The following is a 17,488-nucleotide window of genomic DNA, read 5'->3' as shown; positions in this document are numbered from 1 at the left end:
GCAGCCACATACCTGCAGTGGCCTAGACCAGAAGCTGGGGGTGCTAGAGCATGCCTCCCTGCTGGCTGAATCAGACAGCTTGGGCCAAAGCTAGCCTGCTGACCCTGTGGGGGGGCGGGGAGGAGGAGGAGGCTTGCCGGAGAGGTGCAAAGCATCCTGGGATGCTGAGGGATTGTGAGTTAACTTGAATCTGGAGGGGATCTGGGACAGAAGTTCAATAAACCTATTTAACCTAAATCAGTTAAGTCTGATACTACATCCATCCAGCTTTATCTTAAACCAGTTTTGGCCATTATGAAAGCGGTTTACATGCACTGGACTTCTGTTGTGTTATAGATCTGAACTGGCTTCTGATCACTTATACCAGTTTGTGTGTAATTTCTGTCCCTAGTTTTTATGGGAGTCGCTTATAAAATGTTGAGGAGAGTGGAGAGTTGACTTTTTTTTGTTTGATTTTTCACCATTGTCACACCATAAGGAGCTGGAGTAAATATTAAAAGGAGATGGGAATTCAGAGTGCAGTAGTTAGGAAGCTTCTCTGGCTTTATAAGAGAGCCTGAGAACTGCATTTTTAGTTTCAGGGCACACTTCTAACAGCACTTCTTGCTCATTGCCCCAAATGTGCTCTCACCCAGCAGATATGGTAAGAAGCAATTCTCCCATGGAAGACATCAGGGCTATTAAAAAATGTTAGCCCTAAAGATTTGAGGCCAGATCCTAAGCCCAAAGACAATCTTACCCAGTTTTCTTGGCCATTTTCAGGATCATCTTCATTGCCTTTTATTGCCTGTCTCTTTTATGTTGTTGTCCCAATGTTTTGCTGTTAGTTTCAGAAATCAGTACATCTTATTGATGGGTTTGCTTCACTTGGAGTAACCTAAAAAGGATTTGTTTTTGTTTTCTCTGGGATAAACTCAGAATTGAAAAATAGAGTTAAACACCTGCTTTCTCCTTCTTCTTCCACACCACACTTAAGCCCCAATAATGTTCAGGACACTTCTCCAGAAAGCAGGAGATCTAGGTGTTAGGCTCCCCCAAGCCTCACCCAGAGAGGGTTTGAACCTGCATTTCTCTGGCTTAGCACAGATCTTTAATCATCAAACCACAGGTAAGACGTTATAGTCTGTCCCTCTCCAGTGTTCCTTTTGAAGCTGAACCAGTGTTCCTAATATTTAATAGTCATAAAACAGATAGGGAGAAGGGCAGGCTAAAAGAGAAGGGGATCAGATGAGGCCTGACCTATGGCGTGGTAGTTAGTTATAGCACTATGCTGGGAAATCATAGGCATACAAGTTTAAACCCCCTCTGGTGTCCTAACCACTTGGCTATGGGACTAAAACATGGGAGAGTTATTATCTTCCATCTCCCATTTCTGGCTAGCTCTGTTTTCATTACTTTGGCATGCTGTATGTCCACAATGGACATATAGCTGCATACATGCTCAGCAAGTGCATAGCTGCTTTAGCATGCTCAGTCTGTGTAGGCACACTTACGTGTCTACAGTGTAGGGTTAAGAACACTGCAACCTGTATGCAAGTGCCAAAACATCCACTTACACTGCTAGAAAACTGCTTTTTGTACACACAAAGGGAAACAGAATTTCACCCTGTAGTCAGACATCAAGTCAGTGAGGAAGCATGAAAGTGAACTGAGGTTCTCTCCACGCCCAGGCTACACTCAAATCAGTTGACTGCACTCCTTCATTGAACTGAGTTGGCAGGTTCTTGGATGACAAGCCTGCTTTTCAGCAAGACTTTGCAACTGGTGTCAGTTGGCTGAGTAGCACCAGTTCAGAGTTTTGTTCTAAGAAATGTTTCACAACTGGGTGGTAACAATCACTCCTCAGTAGTGTACTTAAGAGCTCTTTTCCCTTGATACCTAGCTGGACTCTCGCATAGAAAGCACAGCGCTCATTCCTCCCCAGTTGTCAGATTTTGCTGTTGGTCTGTAATTGAGAGCAACAATAGGATTTTGTTAAAACATTTTTATGCTTAGTGCCAAATGGCACCATGAAACTTGGAAACTTTTGTGTACCACTTAATCCAGGGTTGAGACTGATTGACATCTGGATAACAAGAGGGTTAAGCTATTTTAATGAATGACTGAAAGATACAAGTTTGACAGGGTTTTCTGGTGCATAATCTCCTTTCAAAAGGAAGTAGGCTAAATCAATGTTGTTGTATCTCCCACGCAGCCCTATTAAAGTCAGTTGTTTTAGTTAGGATGTAAAATAACCCCTTAATTTGGGCCAGTGCATGAAACTCAGCCTTGTGCTTTCCAAAGAGCACCAAGATATGTCAGAGATTCTGTCACGTGTTAAATAGCTTGGTGAGGTATTGGTTTTGGGTTCTAGCTGGTTATTTTATACAGAGTTGTTTTCTTTTGGCCAATTAACAATTAAAGGTGACAGTAGTAACTATGTTTAAAGACAGCTTATATGTTAGCTCTTTTAAATCCTCTGGTTTTAGCCTCTTGAGTTTGGTTATGTTTGTAAACCCTTCTCCCATTACTTTGCACCCTGCAATGCGGACCTGAAAAAGGGGTTCTTTACAGTTACAAAATACATGTTGCAATTCATCCTTTTCCAAGATGAAATAAATTTTCTGCCTGGTAAGTCATCCTTTTAAGTGATCTCCTAAAGCCAGTTTATAGAGGGCTTTTCCAGGAAAGAATACAACCCTTTCTGTAATTAAAATGGTTCTTCCAGTGTCATTGGCTAGGGACAGACATTATACACAAACCAGTATAAGTGATGAGAAACTAGTTTAAACCTGTAATAGAACAAATGTTCAATGCACATAAACCAGTTTGAAAATGGCTGAAACCAGTTTGAGAGAAACCTGGTTGAATGTAGTATCAGACTTAAATGATCTGGCTCAAACCGGTTTATGCAATGTCTGTCCCAGACCTCTTGCTGGTTTAAGTTAAACCAGACACCCCACTGCTACCTGGCTGCAGCTCGGCAGAGACTGCAGGCTGTTCCACCCCCCTCGCCACTCTGTGCTAAGCAGGAATTCCCCCTTCCCCTCTGCCTTGCTGAGAGGTGTCTGTGTATTAGCTAGCAGACCACATGCTGGTTACAGTCCCTGCTGTAGCAGAGGACAAAGGCAGAATCAACAGGTAGCTGGTAATATCCCTCCGTTTTCTTAATGGGGTGATAAACACTGTTATCAATTCCCCGCTGAGCTAATCAGAGTGCTCCCTCCCCCCCCCAGCTCAGAACTTTGGAAGGGAAGGGAGGGCTGCTACAGTGGCCCCCCGCTTCTAGCATGAGCTACTGCAGGCATGTGCTTGCATGTCTGGGATGTCTGTACGATTACAAACTGGTTTAGCCTAGTCAGGTTAGACTAACCTGCAACGATTGAATCAATTCAGGCTCAGGCTTTTTGGATGTCTGTCCCTAGCCACTGTGAAAACTGCCCTGTCATTCAGGGAATTGTTGCAGTTCTGAGGCCACAGGTCTGCACTCCTTCACTGGCAGGGCAGGCATGATCTAATTAGGATTTGTAGCAGCTTTTCTAAGAGAAAAGGAGAGAGAAACTAGCAGGCTGTAATGTTTGAATTTAGAGTAAGTCTGTGTCTGTCAGGGAGTTGTATTAGGATTGCAGTACCACTGGTGAGAGCTAATAAAACATTTCAGTTTGATGTCCTGTTCATTTATTTCTTCCAACTGAGACTTCCCAATGATATTTGACAGTTTGGCACAAGATTTCCATATCAGCATCTTGCTAATACTTTCTGAATAGGATGCATTTTCATGGAATTGCTACAACTGTTAACATTAGCACTGCCTTAATAGCCTGCTTAATATTCTGTATTGTATCCAAAAAAGATCTTTGATCTGGAACTGTGATGAACCACATGTTTAACCTGTTGAACTCCAGGCTGTCCATATCATCCAGCTGTGACATTAAACAGAAGTGCTATTTAGGTGGTATCAGTACAGAAAAATAATGTTAGTTGAACTTTTGGTCAGTTATGCAAGCAGGTGGTAGTAGGGCCAATATTTAAAAGAAAAAGAAATCTTGTCCTCACAACTTTAATGGGTAACATCCAAGTAGTCTGGTGTATGTTTAATCTTAGCTCACCCTGTCACCTATGAGAGAGAGATTTCACTCAGGAGCCTTGTCTAGTCCTAAAGTTATCCGCATAGAGAGAGGATTCATCTCAAACCAGTTGGACAGGTGTGGTTTTTGGGGTTGTTTGGAGTGTATATGATAGATCCCATATTTATTGGGGCCCTCAAGACTCCTAGCTTACTACTCCCTCAGGATCTCTAGTGCCATTGGTTACCTACCTGTGTACTACCTCCTGAGTATTTTCCTGAGGGGAGGACAAAGAGGGGCCAATAAGTGGTATGCCATTGACATGGCTAACATTATGCCAGCATAAAAATGGTAGTACATGTAAAGCTTGAATGCAGCTGGAAAATCTGCAGTTGACCACATTAACTTCAGTGAGGAATGCCACAAGTGGGTGGGAATGGTCGGCCAACCTTACCCCCATGCAGCCAGGCCCTTGGGATCAGTAAAGGTTAAACCATACACAGTCTATGTGGAGAGAACTTTTTCCTCTGCTCCATTCCATTGTAATTCACAGACATGGAGAAAAAGAGGGGAGATAATGGGATCCTTCAGTAGAACAGGCTGGTAGCACTCTTTGTTGTTAAAGTTGTCCAGTGCTTTGTGTTTTAAGATCCTGATTTCAGTGGCTTATAACTTTACCAAATATCAGTTTTCTGTTATAGGCTGGTAAAAACAGTTCAGCCATTTTTGAGACCAAGTTTGAATAAAAGTATTTTGCTTTACCTATATTTTAAGCAAAAGTCTGGTGTTTTGTTTTGGGTTTTTTTCCGCCCTTTTTTATTTTGACAAAATTCTAGTGCTCTTGTCCTTTGGAGCAGAGACTTGTAGTCTGGTAAGAAGGTAGCCCTTGTGCCTAGAGGTGCACTGATACATCTGATATTGGATTGGCACCAATATAAAGATAATTGATTTAATCGGAAATTGGTTTGATGTGGCCTATAATTTGGCTGATAAATGCCCATGCATGGGTGCAGCTACAGTGCAGCATACAGGCAGCAAGGAGCACAGCCTGGCAGCTTGGAGAGCTTCATGTAGCTGGTAAGTCTGTTATGGTGGATGGAGAGGGGGGAGGGAAGGGGTGTGGGGGGCAGATCAGTGTCTCCACGTTGAGGGAAGGAGTGGGGCAGGGGATGCCCAGCTAGGGTTGATGCAGGACCCTGGGAGGCATGGGGGGAGGGTGCCCCCCAAATCTGTACACAGGGTGGGGGGTGGCAGCACTGGGAGGGGCGACTATGGTGGGGGCTACAGCGAAATTTGGGGTGGCTGCAGCTTTCCCACACCGCCCTCCCAGCACTGCCACCACCCTCCCCGAGTGCAGCCCTGGCTCAGCCACCCCCTTCCACCCCCCACGCGCTGGGAAGAGCCTGGCGCAGCATTGGCCTCAGCCTGCAGCTGCAGCCTGCCCCACCCTGCCTTGCAGAGGTCCAGGGCCACACAGCGGGATGTGCAAAGCAGCGGGAGCCTCCCTCTTTTGACCTGCACCCCCCAGACAAGCCGTGGCTCCATTCCATGCCTGCTCCACCCCGGCTGGGCAGCCTCAGCCCCACTCCCTCCATCACCACAGGGGCCTTGATCTGCCCTCCCCCACAGTGCCCCTTCCCTCCCCTTCCGCCACAACAGACTTACCAGCTGCAGATAACTGTATCGGAAATCGGATCGGTATCTGCCGATATGCCTCCTTAAAAATTGGCTCTCAGTATCAGCCCCCCAAATCTATATCGGTGCTCCCATACTTGTGTCCAAAAGATTTGGTTGTCCCTATGAAAATCTCCCTAACTTTGTCCATCTTGTAATTCTTTGAAAAATTGCCATGCATTCATAGACATTAGGGCTGGAAGGGACCTCGGAAGATCATCGAGTCCAGCCCCCCACCCGAGGGGCAGGAAGTCAGCTGGGGTCATAGGATCCCAGCAAGATAAGCATCCAATTTTCTCTTGAAGGTGTTCAATGTAGGTGCTTGAACCACCTCCGATGGCAGGCTATTCCAGCCCTTGGGGGCTCGGGCAGTAAAGAAATTCTTCCTTACGTCCAGCCTGAAACGGTCTTGCAGTAGTTTATAACCGTTCGACCTCATCATCCCTTGGGGCGCTCTGGTGAACAAACATTCCCCCAGATGCTGGTGGTCACCCCTGATAAACTTATAGGTGGCCATCAGATCACCCCTGAGCCTGCGCTTTTCCAGGCTAAAGAGCCCCATGGCGCTCAGCCTGTTGTCATAAGGTCTGTTTTCCTGACCTCTGATCATGTGCGTGGCTCTTCTCTGCACTCTCTCAAGCTTCTCCACATCCTTTTTGAATTGTGGGGCCCAAAACTGGACACAGTACTCCAGCTGCAGCCTCACCAAGGCCGAGTACAAGGGGAGAATGACGTCCTGGGATTTGCTTGAAAAGCATCTATGGATGCAAGCCAGCATTTTGCTCGCTTTACTAGCTGAAGCATCACATTGAAGGCTCATGTTCATCTTGTGGTCAATGATGACCACCTAAGTCTCTGTTTTCCATAGTGCTAGCCCGCATAGCGCTGCCGAGCCTGTAAGGATGCTGCAGGTTTTTCCTCCCAAGGTGGAGAACCTTGCATTTTTCAGTGTTAAACACCATCAGGTTCTCGTCTGCCCATTTGCTGAGCCTGTCCAGGTCAGCCTGGATCACCCTCCTGTCTTCATGCTTACTAAAGAGTTTTTAAATTTTAGCAACTATATTACCCAGTGATGTTGTCCATGCTGAGCAGCTCCTAAGCTGTTCAGGATTTTCCTAGGTCCTGATTCCACCACCTGAACTAAGAGCAGCAAGCTTTCTTGTGCTGTTAGTGGGTTTGACTACAGTGCCTCTTCACTCCTGAGAGTGCCACTCTCAGGTAGCTTACCCACTGCCACTCTATATACCTCAAACCCAGAAATGATGTGCCCGGAAACAGATCTTGAGACCAACAGCTGAGCAACCCAGAGTTTCCATATTTGGAACAGAAGCAGGTGATTGGGTCAGGCCCAAGAGTGGCATCTCTAGGTGTCCCAGGGAAGTGGTGTAGACATATCAGCAACTACTCCTAGGCCCAGGCACCATGATAGAGGAGGCTATGTGATTTTAAGGGACAGGAGTAGGCAGTAGACTGAAATAAGGGGCCCAGGATAGAACCTAAGATTCCTGAATTGTATCATTCCTCTGCTGTCAGCAAATAGCTGCAAAGTCCAACAGCAAAGTGTCTCATCCCCCTTTTAATGTTGGTCTACAAAGACTTTGGCAATCAATCCACTACCATTTTCTATTATCTTGTTAGCCCAAGTGGCAGAGTTCTGTGCAAGAGATCAAACCATGACAGTTTGTCACAGGATAGAATTATTTTATTTTTAAAATTTAGAAATTACACCAAAAACAAACAATACCCCCCTCCCTGGGGTGTGTACTAATGATATACACCATCAATTACATGATCCTAGGCATGTTTGTCTGTAGGACCCTTGCCTCAGTCAGTGCACAGGGTGATGAGACAATCCTGGCTAATAAAGGAGACCATTGTATAAAACAACTGCTTAATTTGTTTCAGGAGTGGTGAGGTCTGTGGGGAAATGATTGCAGGAAGAGAAAGGAGGGTCTCATGGGTAAGAGGGTAGAACACTGCCTTTGTAGACTTGGATGCCCTCCCACTCTATGCCAGTCTGTACCACAGGGTTCCTATATAATGCTGCTCAAACCAAACTTCCTACAGATGGCCAGCAGATTTGCACTTCTCATTTTCTGAGTGCCTAGCCAAAGGCTCTGCGTCTAATTTACAGACTTGATGAGGACTTAGAGCTACAAGTGAAGCCAAGGGAAGTTATGCTTTTTAATGCTAGCTACTATGAGAAATCAGGTCTAACATGTTTCAAAGGGGGTACTTAAAATAAGCGGATACTTGCATCAACCTTTCTGTACATCAGCTTCACATCTTTAAAGATAAATGAATCCACAAGAGTGTTTTGAACATTCATTAATATAGCTGTCTATTAAGAGAGTACAGCTCATAATGTGCATGGAATGAAGCTGGGAGGATAGGGGGGGTGAGGGGATGTGATCATATAATTTAGAATCTGCAATAAAATGTATTAACAAGGGTCATACAGGCAGCCTCACTTCAAGTATCCTAAATTCTGAGTGTGTGGCTTTGCAGTCTTAATTACATGTGTAAATATATTTAAACACTGATAATTATGTACAGAAAAACTGCATGTAAAGAATATTAACATTAGGCACCAGCACATGGCTATATGTATCATTTTATATACTTAATACAGGCACATTCCCTATCCCAAAGCTTTTATCCAAGCTGAAGTTGAGAGAGAGAAAGTATGGGAAAATAAACACCAAATAGGGAAAAGGAAGGTGGGGCCCTGTAACTCAGAACTGAAAATAGTTGTGGTTTATACTTTAACGTCATGACCAGTAATGGTAGAGTCTACGGTTACAGGACATGTTATTACATATAGAAACCTCTAACTTTTTCAGGGCTTCTCAGTTTCTATATTGCTTCCTGATATCCCCAAATTTGCTCTCTTATTCTAAGGGATAGAGAGAATTCATGAACAGTTGAGCAAAAAGAGAGAGGAGCTGGCTCAGTAGACTAAGTACATGGTCTGTGGGACCTGACTTTCTGATCACTAGAGCCCAGACTAGGAGCAAAGTGACCAAGACTGGCTACCATCCAAAGGTTGCTCAATGGTACTGTCTTGCTGTTACTTTGCAAGTAGGCATTCATATCACAAAATTATCATCTCTGGCACTTTTTTGACCAGACTCAGCAGAAAGCCCAATGAACTAATGGGCTGTGGCTACTGAACGGTCCTCCCAACTGAAGACAGCCATTGCCTCCAAATCTGGGTGAAAGTATGTCATAAAAGTGGGTCTGGGGCGCAGCCGGCAGTGTGTAGGCTGTAATTTATCTGCAAATAGAGACCATTAGTCTTATAGTCTTTCAATCTAGTATCTTTCTTTAGCACTTAAAAAGGAGAGCCACTGGGAAAAGAGGAAAAAACACTGCCATAAATGGTGATAAATTCCTGGGTCTCTAGTTGGGCCTCGTGTATTTATAAATAATAACCTGCACCTAAGTTATACATATTTTAATGTAGTGCTTATGTCTCAAGGTTATGGAGACTATTGCTTTGCTTTCATGGCTTTGGTACCCCTGAGGGAAAAACAGCCTTCCAGCATTCACTTGAACATAATTTATTCTCTCTTGTTATCCACAGGAACTTGATACAGCATTATAAATTACAAGGTTTTATGGCATGGGGTTTTAGAGTGGGATGGCTAAAATGGTAACCATACCATATGTTATCAACCATACGTACTGTCATAGAGGTAACAGATTGTTTTTCAAAATGTGATTGGTAGAACTCTATGGATAGGCTTATTCTAAATTCTGAATGCCTGTTGTGTGGCAGTAGGGGAAACACTTGCATCTTTAAAGCTGTTGTCTTAAAAAAGAACAGCTATGCAGAACACTGGCAAGAGAGAAAGCATGCTAAGAGCTGGCATAGAGGAAGTATTTGCATGGGGAGTACAGAGGTCAGGGTTTCAAAGGACCCTGCATGCTCAAAACCCCATAGGCCTAGTCCTAATTCCATTGAAATTGATGGGGGATTTGCCAAGCCAATAGTGAGAGCAGCCCCATGTGTGTATTCACAGGCAGCATATTTAGACATGCAAATAAAGCCCAATCAGCAAAGTGCTTAAATGCCTGGGTAACATTAAGCAAGTGACGAGTCCCATAGAGGTCAGCAAGGCCACTCCAGGAGTATCCAGGTCTGTACACACCTTAGCTGTTCGCTGGGTTGAAGTACAGCCCCTTGTAAGTGTGCATATATTTTAATACCATCATAAATGGAGATCCTTTGAAAACCTATCCACATTGAATGGTGCCCTGCCCCTGAGTGCAGGAGGGGCTTAGGGACTAAAATAAAGGTGGGGTGTCGGGTCTCTAAGGCAGGACTAATATTTGAGAAACACAACTGCAGTTCTGACCGACACTGTATGAACCGGGACAAACCATTGAAGTTCCCTTTAAAAAAAAAAAAAAAGAATTTATTAATTACTGAAAACCTATCCACATTGAATGGTGCCCTGCCCCTGAGTGCAGGAGGGGCTTAGGGACTAAAATAAAGGTGGGGTGTCGGGTCTCTAAGGCAGGACTAATATTTGAGAAACACAACTGCAGTTCTGACCGACACTGTATGAACCGGGACAAACCATTGAAGTTCCCTTTAAAAAAAAAAAAAAAGTATTTATTAATTAATCCAACTTATAACAAATTTAGCATTGAAAAATGCATCCAATCCCCTAAAACATACATAATAGAGCTTTATCTTCCTTCAGCAGTGCTTTCTTAACCCAAGTCAGTGTTCACAGGAGTCTTTGTTTTATTTTTCTTCTCTTCTTTCAGTCTCTGACAATTCATTTATGTTTCAGTCAATGTTAGACTTTTATGTTTCTTCATCTGTGTATAATAATTTGCTCTCTCTCTTTCCTCAGAACTTTACATAATACAAATCTTCTCATCTTCTACTTGTCTCTGTTTATACATTTTGAATTTACTCCAAATTTGTTCTTAATCATTAGCTCATAGAACTTGCATTTGCCTTCCATATTCAAAAACATTTTTCAAACTTTCAATTTGGAGGCACGGGAAGATTCTTTTTTAAAATCGAATGCCAAGAATTTCCATCAAATTTCTAAGTAAACATCTTTTTTTCTTTCTCCCCTGTAGAACACTGGCTTGATAGGACAACTTTTCCACTACTAAAACTTCCTAAACTTTTTTAAACCAGTCAGTGATTTTAGGGGTGTCACTTTTTTTCCAGGTTTTTGTTACTGTAATTCTTGCAGCCATTGGAAGATGAGTGATCAATTCCTTATGACTTTTATATGTCACAGAGCTCTCAGAAAGGTTCAATAAGAGCTCTAAGGAGTTGTCTGATAGCTGGCATCCTGTTATTTCCCTCACCTGGGTTCCCATTTTCAGCGGGCAGTAATTTTTGATGCCTCGCTTCTTAGTTTTCTCACTTTGAACAGACGCCAAAAAATTCAAATGTGGGTTCGTAGGCTTGTAAACCCATCTTCAGACTCCTCAATAAAAGCCCCTTGTTGCCTGCTTTTGGGGCAGGAGGTCATAGCCTTTCCTTTTCGATATTGACCTTGCCACATTCCTCCATACCTTTGTCACCTCAGAGTTTGATTCCTGTTGCGAGTGCTGCATGAGGCCATACAGTATATAAAATCCATTAAGAGAGCAAAGCTTGTGCAGCGTGCAGCTGCCCACTGCCTCTTACGTAGTATTTCCAGCAGGGAGCACGTCGTATCCATAGTAGAGGATCTGTACTATGTTAGCTACCTGTGGATTTCCAGATGGACTTCAAAGGTTTAATGTTGACCCATAAAGTCCCAAACGGCCTTGCCTATCTGATAGGACTTGCCTATCTGAGACACTGATTATGCTAAAAGAATTAGTACTTGTATTGGAGCAAATTGTCATTGCAGCAGTAGTAATGGTATAAGCACTAGTGTAGACAGAGCTCAGGTCTGTACCACTGCATTGTGGAAATCTACAGAAAGTGGCTTTGCACCATGGCTGGCTGTTTGGGCAGTACAGGTGCTAATTTTTCCCGTGTAGACTAATCGCAAAGAGCCTTGCACTCCCCCTTATCATACAGCTGTGACTGGTAGAGGCACCTGAGCTCAAACCCAGCTGAAGCTTTCAGCAGGGCTTCCTCCCTTGCCCCATGGTCTGGAATAGCCAGGTCTTCCAGACCTACTACAAAGCCTACCTTTTCTTCTCAGGCTGTGGGTGCAGGAGGGTCCAGTCACAGTCAATATTTAGGAGGATATTGTGGGGCATTTCCTGTTTTGGGGTAATGGAAAGACTGCTAGTTTTATTATTTTGATTTGATTTTAAATTATGTTTCCAAGTCACCTAAGACTCTGGATAGGAATATTATTTTGGACGTTATGAATCAAAGTAAATATCAATAAATAAAGCTGTTAAGAAATCTCTCTTCACTCATGCACATTAGGAACATTTTCCTCTTTGGCATGTGTTCTTCAGTTCCCCGGCAGTACAAGTAAATTGGAAAGTTCAGCTGTCATTCTGGGAAGGTCATAGATCACACTAGCAGCCTGAGTAATCCAAGAGGTTTTAAGTATCATAGCATTTAGTTTAAAGTGAAATTTGCTCTGACAGGGGCTGGCAGACCAATAGGAAAAAGAAATATTTGGGCTCAGAGAAGTGCATGTGTAGAGACCGCGAATATAACTGATGGCTGGAAGTGATTTCAGTCTAAAAAAAACAAATCATTAAGAGAGTGCATAGGGGTAAAATACACAGTTCATATTTTAAGGGTCTCAAAATGAACCAGCAACTGAGGTTAACATTACATAGTAATTAGCTGCGCTGTTCACTGTTTAACTCCATAAGTCCCAGGAACTACAGTAGACAAGCCACACAAACAGCATTACCATTAAACAGCATTGTGTTGTGCAGACAGCACCAACTTCTACCTGTCGATTTAAAATAATTTAAAAAACTAAAGATATCTTGCATGGTTTGCAGACTAAGGCAGTTTCTGAAACATTCTTGTCCCAGGTATTTAATAATGTTCTGTTGCTTTTTATGCAGTGCTAAGTAAAGCTCCCATCAGTTATCAATCTAAATAGTGAGTGACTGGGTAGCGGGAGGGAAAGACCACTGCATTTTTGGAGAAGGGGTGTGGATGGCAGCATTACTTTTCTTGATTTCATTAAGAAAAGCCCCTGTTGTTCTGGGAGGATGGTGGTGATCTTTTGTCTGTAAAGCACCCTTCTAAGCACTATTTAAATGTTTCTATAACAAGCATTAGCTAAGAGTAAGCTTTGGATTTAATAGCTAATGTTGAAGTAAGAACACGAGGGGGCAAGTTATGATCTCAGTCTGGTCACTAGCAGGCAGGTGTTCACTTTCTAAACTCCATCACAATTGACTCCTTTATTGCCATCCTTAGCTGAGGTGCCACAGGCGCAATGAAAAGTAGATCCTGAGCTCATTTCTTCATATTCAAAGTGACTTTTTCAGGTCTGGGTGGAGGCATGATGCAGACCTGAGGTACACATGCACTGTCATAGTTTTGGTCTGCCTGCACCCAGCCAGACTTCAGTCTGCAATGATGTCTCTCCACCACCATCCTGGTCAATTCATGTTTTGTCCCCAGGACTGAAGGGGGTGGACCTTTGCTTCTAGCCCATCAGTCCTGGTCAAATAGTGAGGGTAGTACTTTTCAAGAGCAGTACCTTCATGTGAAAGCAAAGCTAATCTTTTTCCAAGCACAGACAGCTACTCATTTACCTATGAAAATATTTACATAGTGCGCCATTTTCTGGAGAATGGTGATCTAATCAAGGTGTTCAAATACAATTTTATGTTCCCCTTTTTTAATTCAGTGTCTGAAGTAATCAGATGATCCATCTCTTACAGGTTTTTTTCAGGACACTAAAGTATGTCTTAACTATTTGTAAACAACTAATACTCCTCTAAATTTAGACTCTAGGAATCTGCACCCAATTACTTACACATCTATACAAATTTTAAAAAATGATTTGTTGAGAATGTAATTGAAACCATGTTTTCCCCCATTCCCGTTATCAGCTTAAATACATGCAAATTGTTTGAATAAGGATTACTCAATTGGAATAGCTGGAAATGTTTGGCCGCAGTGATGGGGAAATAGTGCCACCTCATGGTACAGTGAGAGATTACAGTACTTCTGACCAGAACAGTATTTCACTATTTTTTGTAGAGAGGTAGCTAGCTGTGTTAGTCCAAAGTCAGGCAGAAAAAAGGGCAGGAGAGCACCTTAGAAATTAACAATTCAGAGCAGCATGCCTCTGAACAAATCAGTCTCAGATGTGCCACTGTGCCCTGCCTTATTTTTTAGTACCACATACAGGGATGACTGAAATGTGGACCTCAACCCAGAGACGGCCCCTAAAATGATGTCACATGAGGTGCAGCCACCTTCATAATTAATAGGGTGGTTCTCCAGCTAGAGTCTTCAGGAGGAAATGCTTTATCTTGAACCAAGCAGCCACATGTGACCTGTGTCTTTCATTCCCCGTTCTTCTACATCAACATGAAAGATGGCAACAGTTGGCTCTGTTTTAAGTCACAGGTATGAGGTCTGGGTGTATGTCTATATGCCAGTGAAGCATTCAGGTGGCCAAAATATATGGCTCTTTGTGGTATGAGTGAGTAACAAACAAGACGAGTTCCTGAGTGCTACCACAATACGAATAATAAAAAACTGTCCAACAGTGATGTCACTGCAAATTCAGATAAGTCACTGCAAAATGAATGAGATCTAGAATCACATTTTCTGAAAACAATACTTGTTTATAAACTGACTCTGTGGTCAAAACTAGATGCAGAACCCCTGGACTGCTGCCATTACTCCAGCTTTGTGCTTCTACACTGCCATGGACATCCATGCACTTAGGTTAGCAAAACAAAATGAAGAATATGGTTCCTGATGTTCAAAACGCAGGATATTAGTAACTCCTGAGATAATTTCTTCTGATCAGTATACTTCACTTTTCATCATTTATTGTTTGTTTTTTTCTTTACTTGAAAACAGGGTGGTCCATTTCACCCGTGGTTTAAGTTTAATTCTTTGCAAAAGCTCTGTGGCCTGCATGCAGAAAATAATATCTCATAACAGCTCATCCAAGGCCTATTTGTCCAGGCTCTCTGTGTTTCTCTAATGCCAGTCACAGTAAAAACTAGGTGGTGTTGGGGATTGGTTGGAATCCAGATAGTAAGCCAGGAAGAGAAGTTTGTTCTCTGACCTTCTGGTGTAATCATAGGTTCATTCCCAGTGCAGGGTCTGGTTCTTTGAGGGGTGGAAGAGAAGAGGTACATCTCAGACCGTGAAGATAGGACCCTTCCTGATCTCTTTTTGGAAAAGCCCTTTTGGGCCTTAAACCTGTTGTTGAAAAAGTTCTACCCCTTATTGCCTAATAGCCTGCTAGTTGACTGCAGCTGCTGAGGAGGGAACTGGAAAGAGAAGCCAACTCAAAAGATTACAAGCCATTCTTTTCCAGTTGTTTGTCTCATAGGGAATTACCTTCTTTGCAGTTTTGCTTACCAGCCACACACTATTCCTTTGTAGGATGGGAGAAGCTTTTTCTGAACCAGCCCTCAAAAGTCTCTCACTTTCTGAACTGCTGGGGCTTCCCTTAGGCAGACAGATTTTCTGATTAGATAATCACCAATCGCTCTTTTCTATACCCTGGACACTTGCATATTTCTAGAAGCAGCGTCTTGGTGATGATGATAAAGTGCTGGAACAAGGTCCTTCCCACTTCTGGTCAACACCCATTTAGCCCAAGCACTTAAGCATGTGACACTAAGTGCTTCATCAAATCAGGACCTAGAATATTACCATTGTGTGTGTTCTTGGTTGTATTATTCTTTTACATGTTTATGCTGTTGCAGCTTAAGTTAACTTTGTTTAGCGTGTTCAGCATACTAGCAGCAGTAATAAACTTCAGCTTTTCCCCATTCTAACTTTTTAATTACTTTGGATGAGAAACCCCGTTCCTTTTGACCTGTCACTAGTCAGACAATAAATTTAGAGATATTTCTGCCTATCTCGGTCTGTTTAGGTGGAAGTTTTAAAGATAACCTAATCATTAATTCAGTATCCTGGGAAACATTTACTTTTCTGTCTCTGCCTCCTCCGTGAAAGCTATTGGTGAGCGTGGGATATCTGCTACTTCTGCCTGCAGAATGCTTGCGCCACCAGTATCTGATTCATTGCTTTGGGACATTAGAGTATGAAAAGTGATACCGTGTATGAAGACCAAATTATCATCTGTCTTGCTAAGACAGAGGTGTTTAGTACATGATAAATTCTCTCCATCCTTTGGCTGTCTGTCTAACATCCCCTCTGAAACCGCATTGCGTACTCTGCTTACAAGGCCAAAAACGAGCCGTTTCAGATTTCCAGCTGGCATTTTCCCAGTGACTTTGGGATGCTCTCTCCATCATTCAGAAAGAAACTTGGCTGTTTGGTTGTGCTAACGGTCAGCTTTGCATCAACAGCCATTTTCTAGCAAATTTATTTAAAATACCCAGTGAGACAAGCCTCTATTTACCCCTGTTTTATAGATAGACACATGGAGTCACACAAGTGAAGGGCACTCTGCACCCAAAAGTTTATCTGACAACTCTCTCAGTTATATAGTTGCCCCAATAAAAAATGTATCACGAAGAAGCTATGCCTCACCACAACATTCGCAGTAGAGCAGAGAACAGGTTCCAAGAGTCCTATCACCCTTGTCTTCCACACTGCATCAGAAAGTGTGGCCCACAAATTTGGCTAGTTACATACTACAGGCTGTCCAGTTCCCAGCTTGCCACATTTAATTAAAGTGAGCCAACAAGTCCGTTAAAAAGTCTTATTTCTATTTCTACCTAAGGGGTCATATTAGTTTCTATAGAGAGATTACATGATCACAAATAGAAGGAGATATCTGAACAAGCTAGAACAGGAGAGAGGTACCTCACAAGATACTCTCTTAAAATGTGGTCTACCCTGTGGAGAAAGGTGAAGACTTCCAACCTAAGAGCAGATCCTAGAGCCAGTCTCCTATATTTGTGAGACAAGCCAGATCATCAGTTTGTTTCTTCTTTCTTTTCATAGCATTGGAGTGGATGGATTTGGTCAGCCAACTGGTATTCCTAGCCGCCCTGTGACTGCCTATGGATATCGCCCAGATGAACCTTACTACTATGGCTATGGAGCTCGATAAAGCAACTTGCTGCATACTCCGGAGTGTTCTCCCTCCTGCTCCACTAGGAACCAGCGTTCATAGCTAGCTGGCTTTAGATCATTCCTTGGAAATGCATGATTATACTGTGACAAGTCTGTGTGATTATGTATCCTTTAGTATGCGAACCTCCAGATAAGCCTGGGCCTTGCTGGCTCTAACATTTTAGTGACTGTGTTCACTCCTCAGTTCTCAATTTATAATTTTTGTACAGTATTTGTCATGTGACTTGAAAGCAAGTATTGAAAAGCTACTAGACTGGAAAGTAAACATTACACTGTGTATATTAAACAACTAATTTAATTTCTATTAAATACAAAAACTACACGGTCAGTGCAGTGATATTAAGTGATTTTTTTTTTTTGGTTCACTGAATTTTTTTTGATGTCTCCTGTGGCAGATGTCAAGTGGAATATTCTTAAGTAAGCCTCCTACTGGGAACATTGCTAATCTCTTGTATCCAGTGGCACTGTTTGGAAACATTGGCCATGTCCACGCTGATAGTTAAGGTCCCTCTTAAGAATGCCGTAAAGCACAAATTCATGGACTAACTACAGGACAAACCCTAAACTTAAC

At 42.8% G+C, this 17,488-nt stretch overlaps 1 protein-coding gene across 2 annotated transcripts in view; it reads left to right on the top strand.

Annotated features, from left to right (window-relative positions):
• Window positions 1-17,239, top strand: part of KIFAP3 (kinesin associated protein 3) — a 110,987-nt gene extending 93,748 nt beyond the window's left edge. The window contains exons 19-20 of one of the 2 annotated variants that reach the window (XM_025196771.1): window positions 14,504-14,577; window positions 16,786-17,239. In XM_025196771.1, coding sequence (XP_025052556.1) covers window positions 14,504-14,577; window positions 16,786-16,838 — 127 coding nt within the window. In that variant the 3' untranslated portion in view covers window positions 16,839-17,239. The remainder of the gene's footprint in view (window positions 1-14,503; window positions 14,578-16,785) is intronic. The other variant, XM_025196770.1, reaches the window with a different exon arrangement.
• The last annotated feature ends 249 nt before the right edge of the window (window positions 17,240-17,488 follow it).

This window comes from Alligator sinensis, unplaced genomic scaffold, assembly GCF_000455745.1.
Source record: "Alligator sinensis unplaced genomic scaffold, ASM45574v1 scaffold31_1, whole genome shotgun sequence".
Classification (NCBI taxonomy): domain Eukaryota; kingdom Metazoa; phylum Chordata; order Crocodylia; family Alligatoridae; genus Alligator; species Alligator sinensis.
Note: the sequence above shows the minus strand (reverse complement) of the source record. Positions and strands in the feature narration are given on the sequence as shown.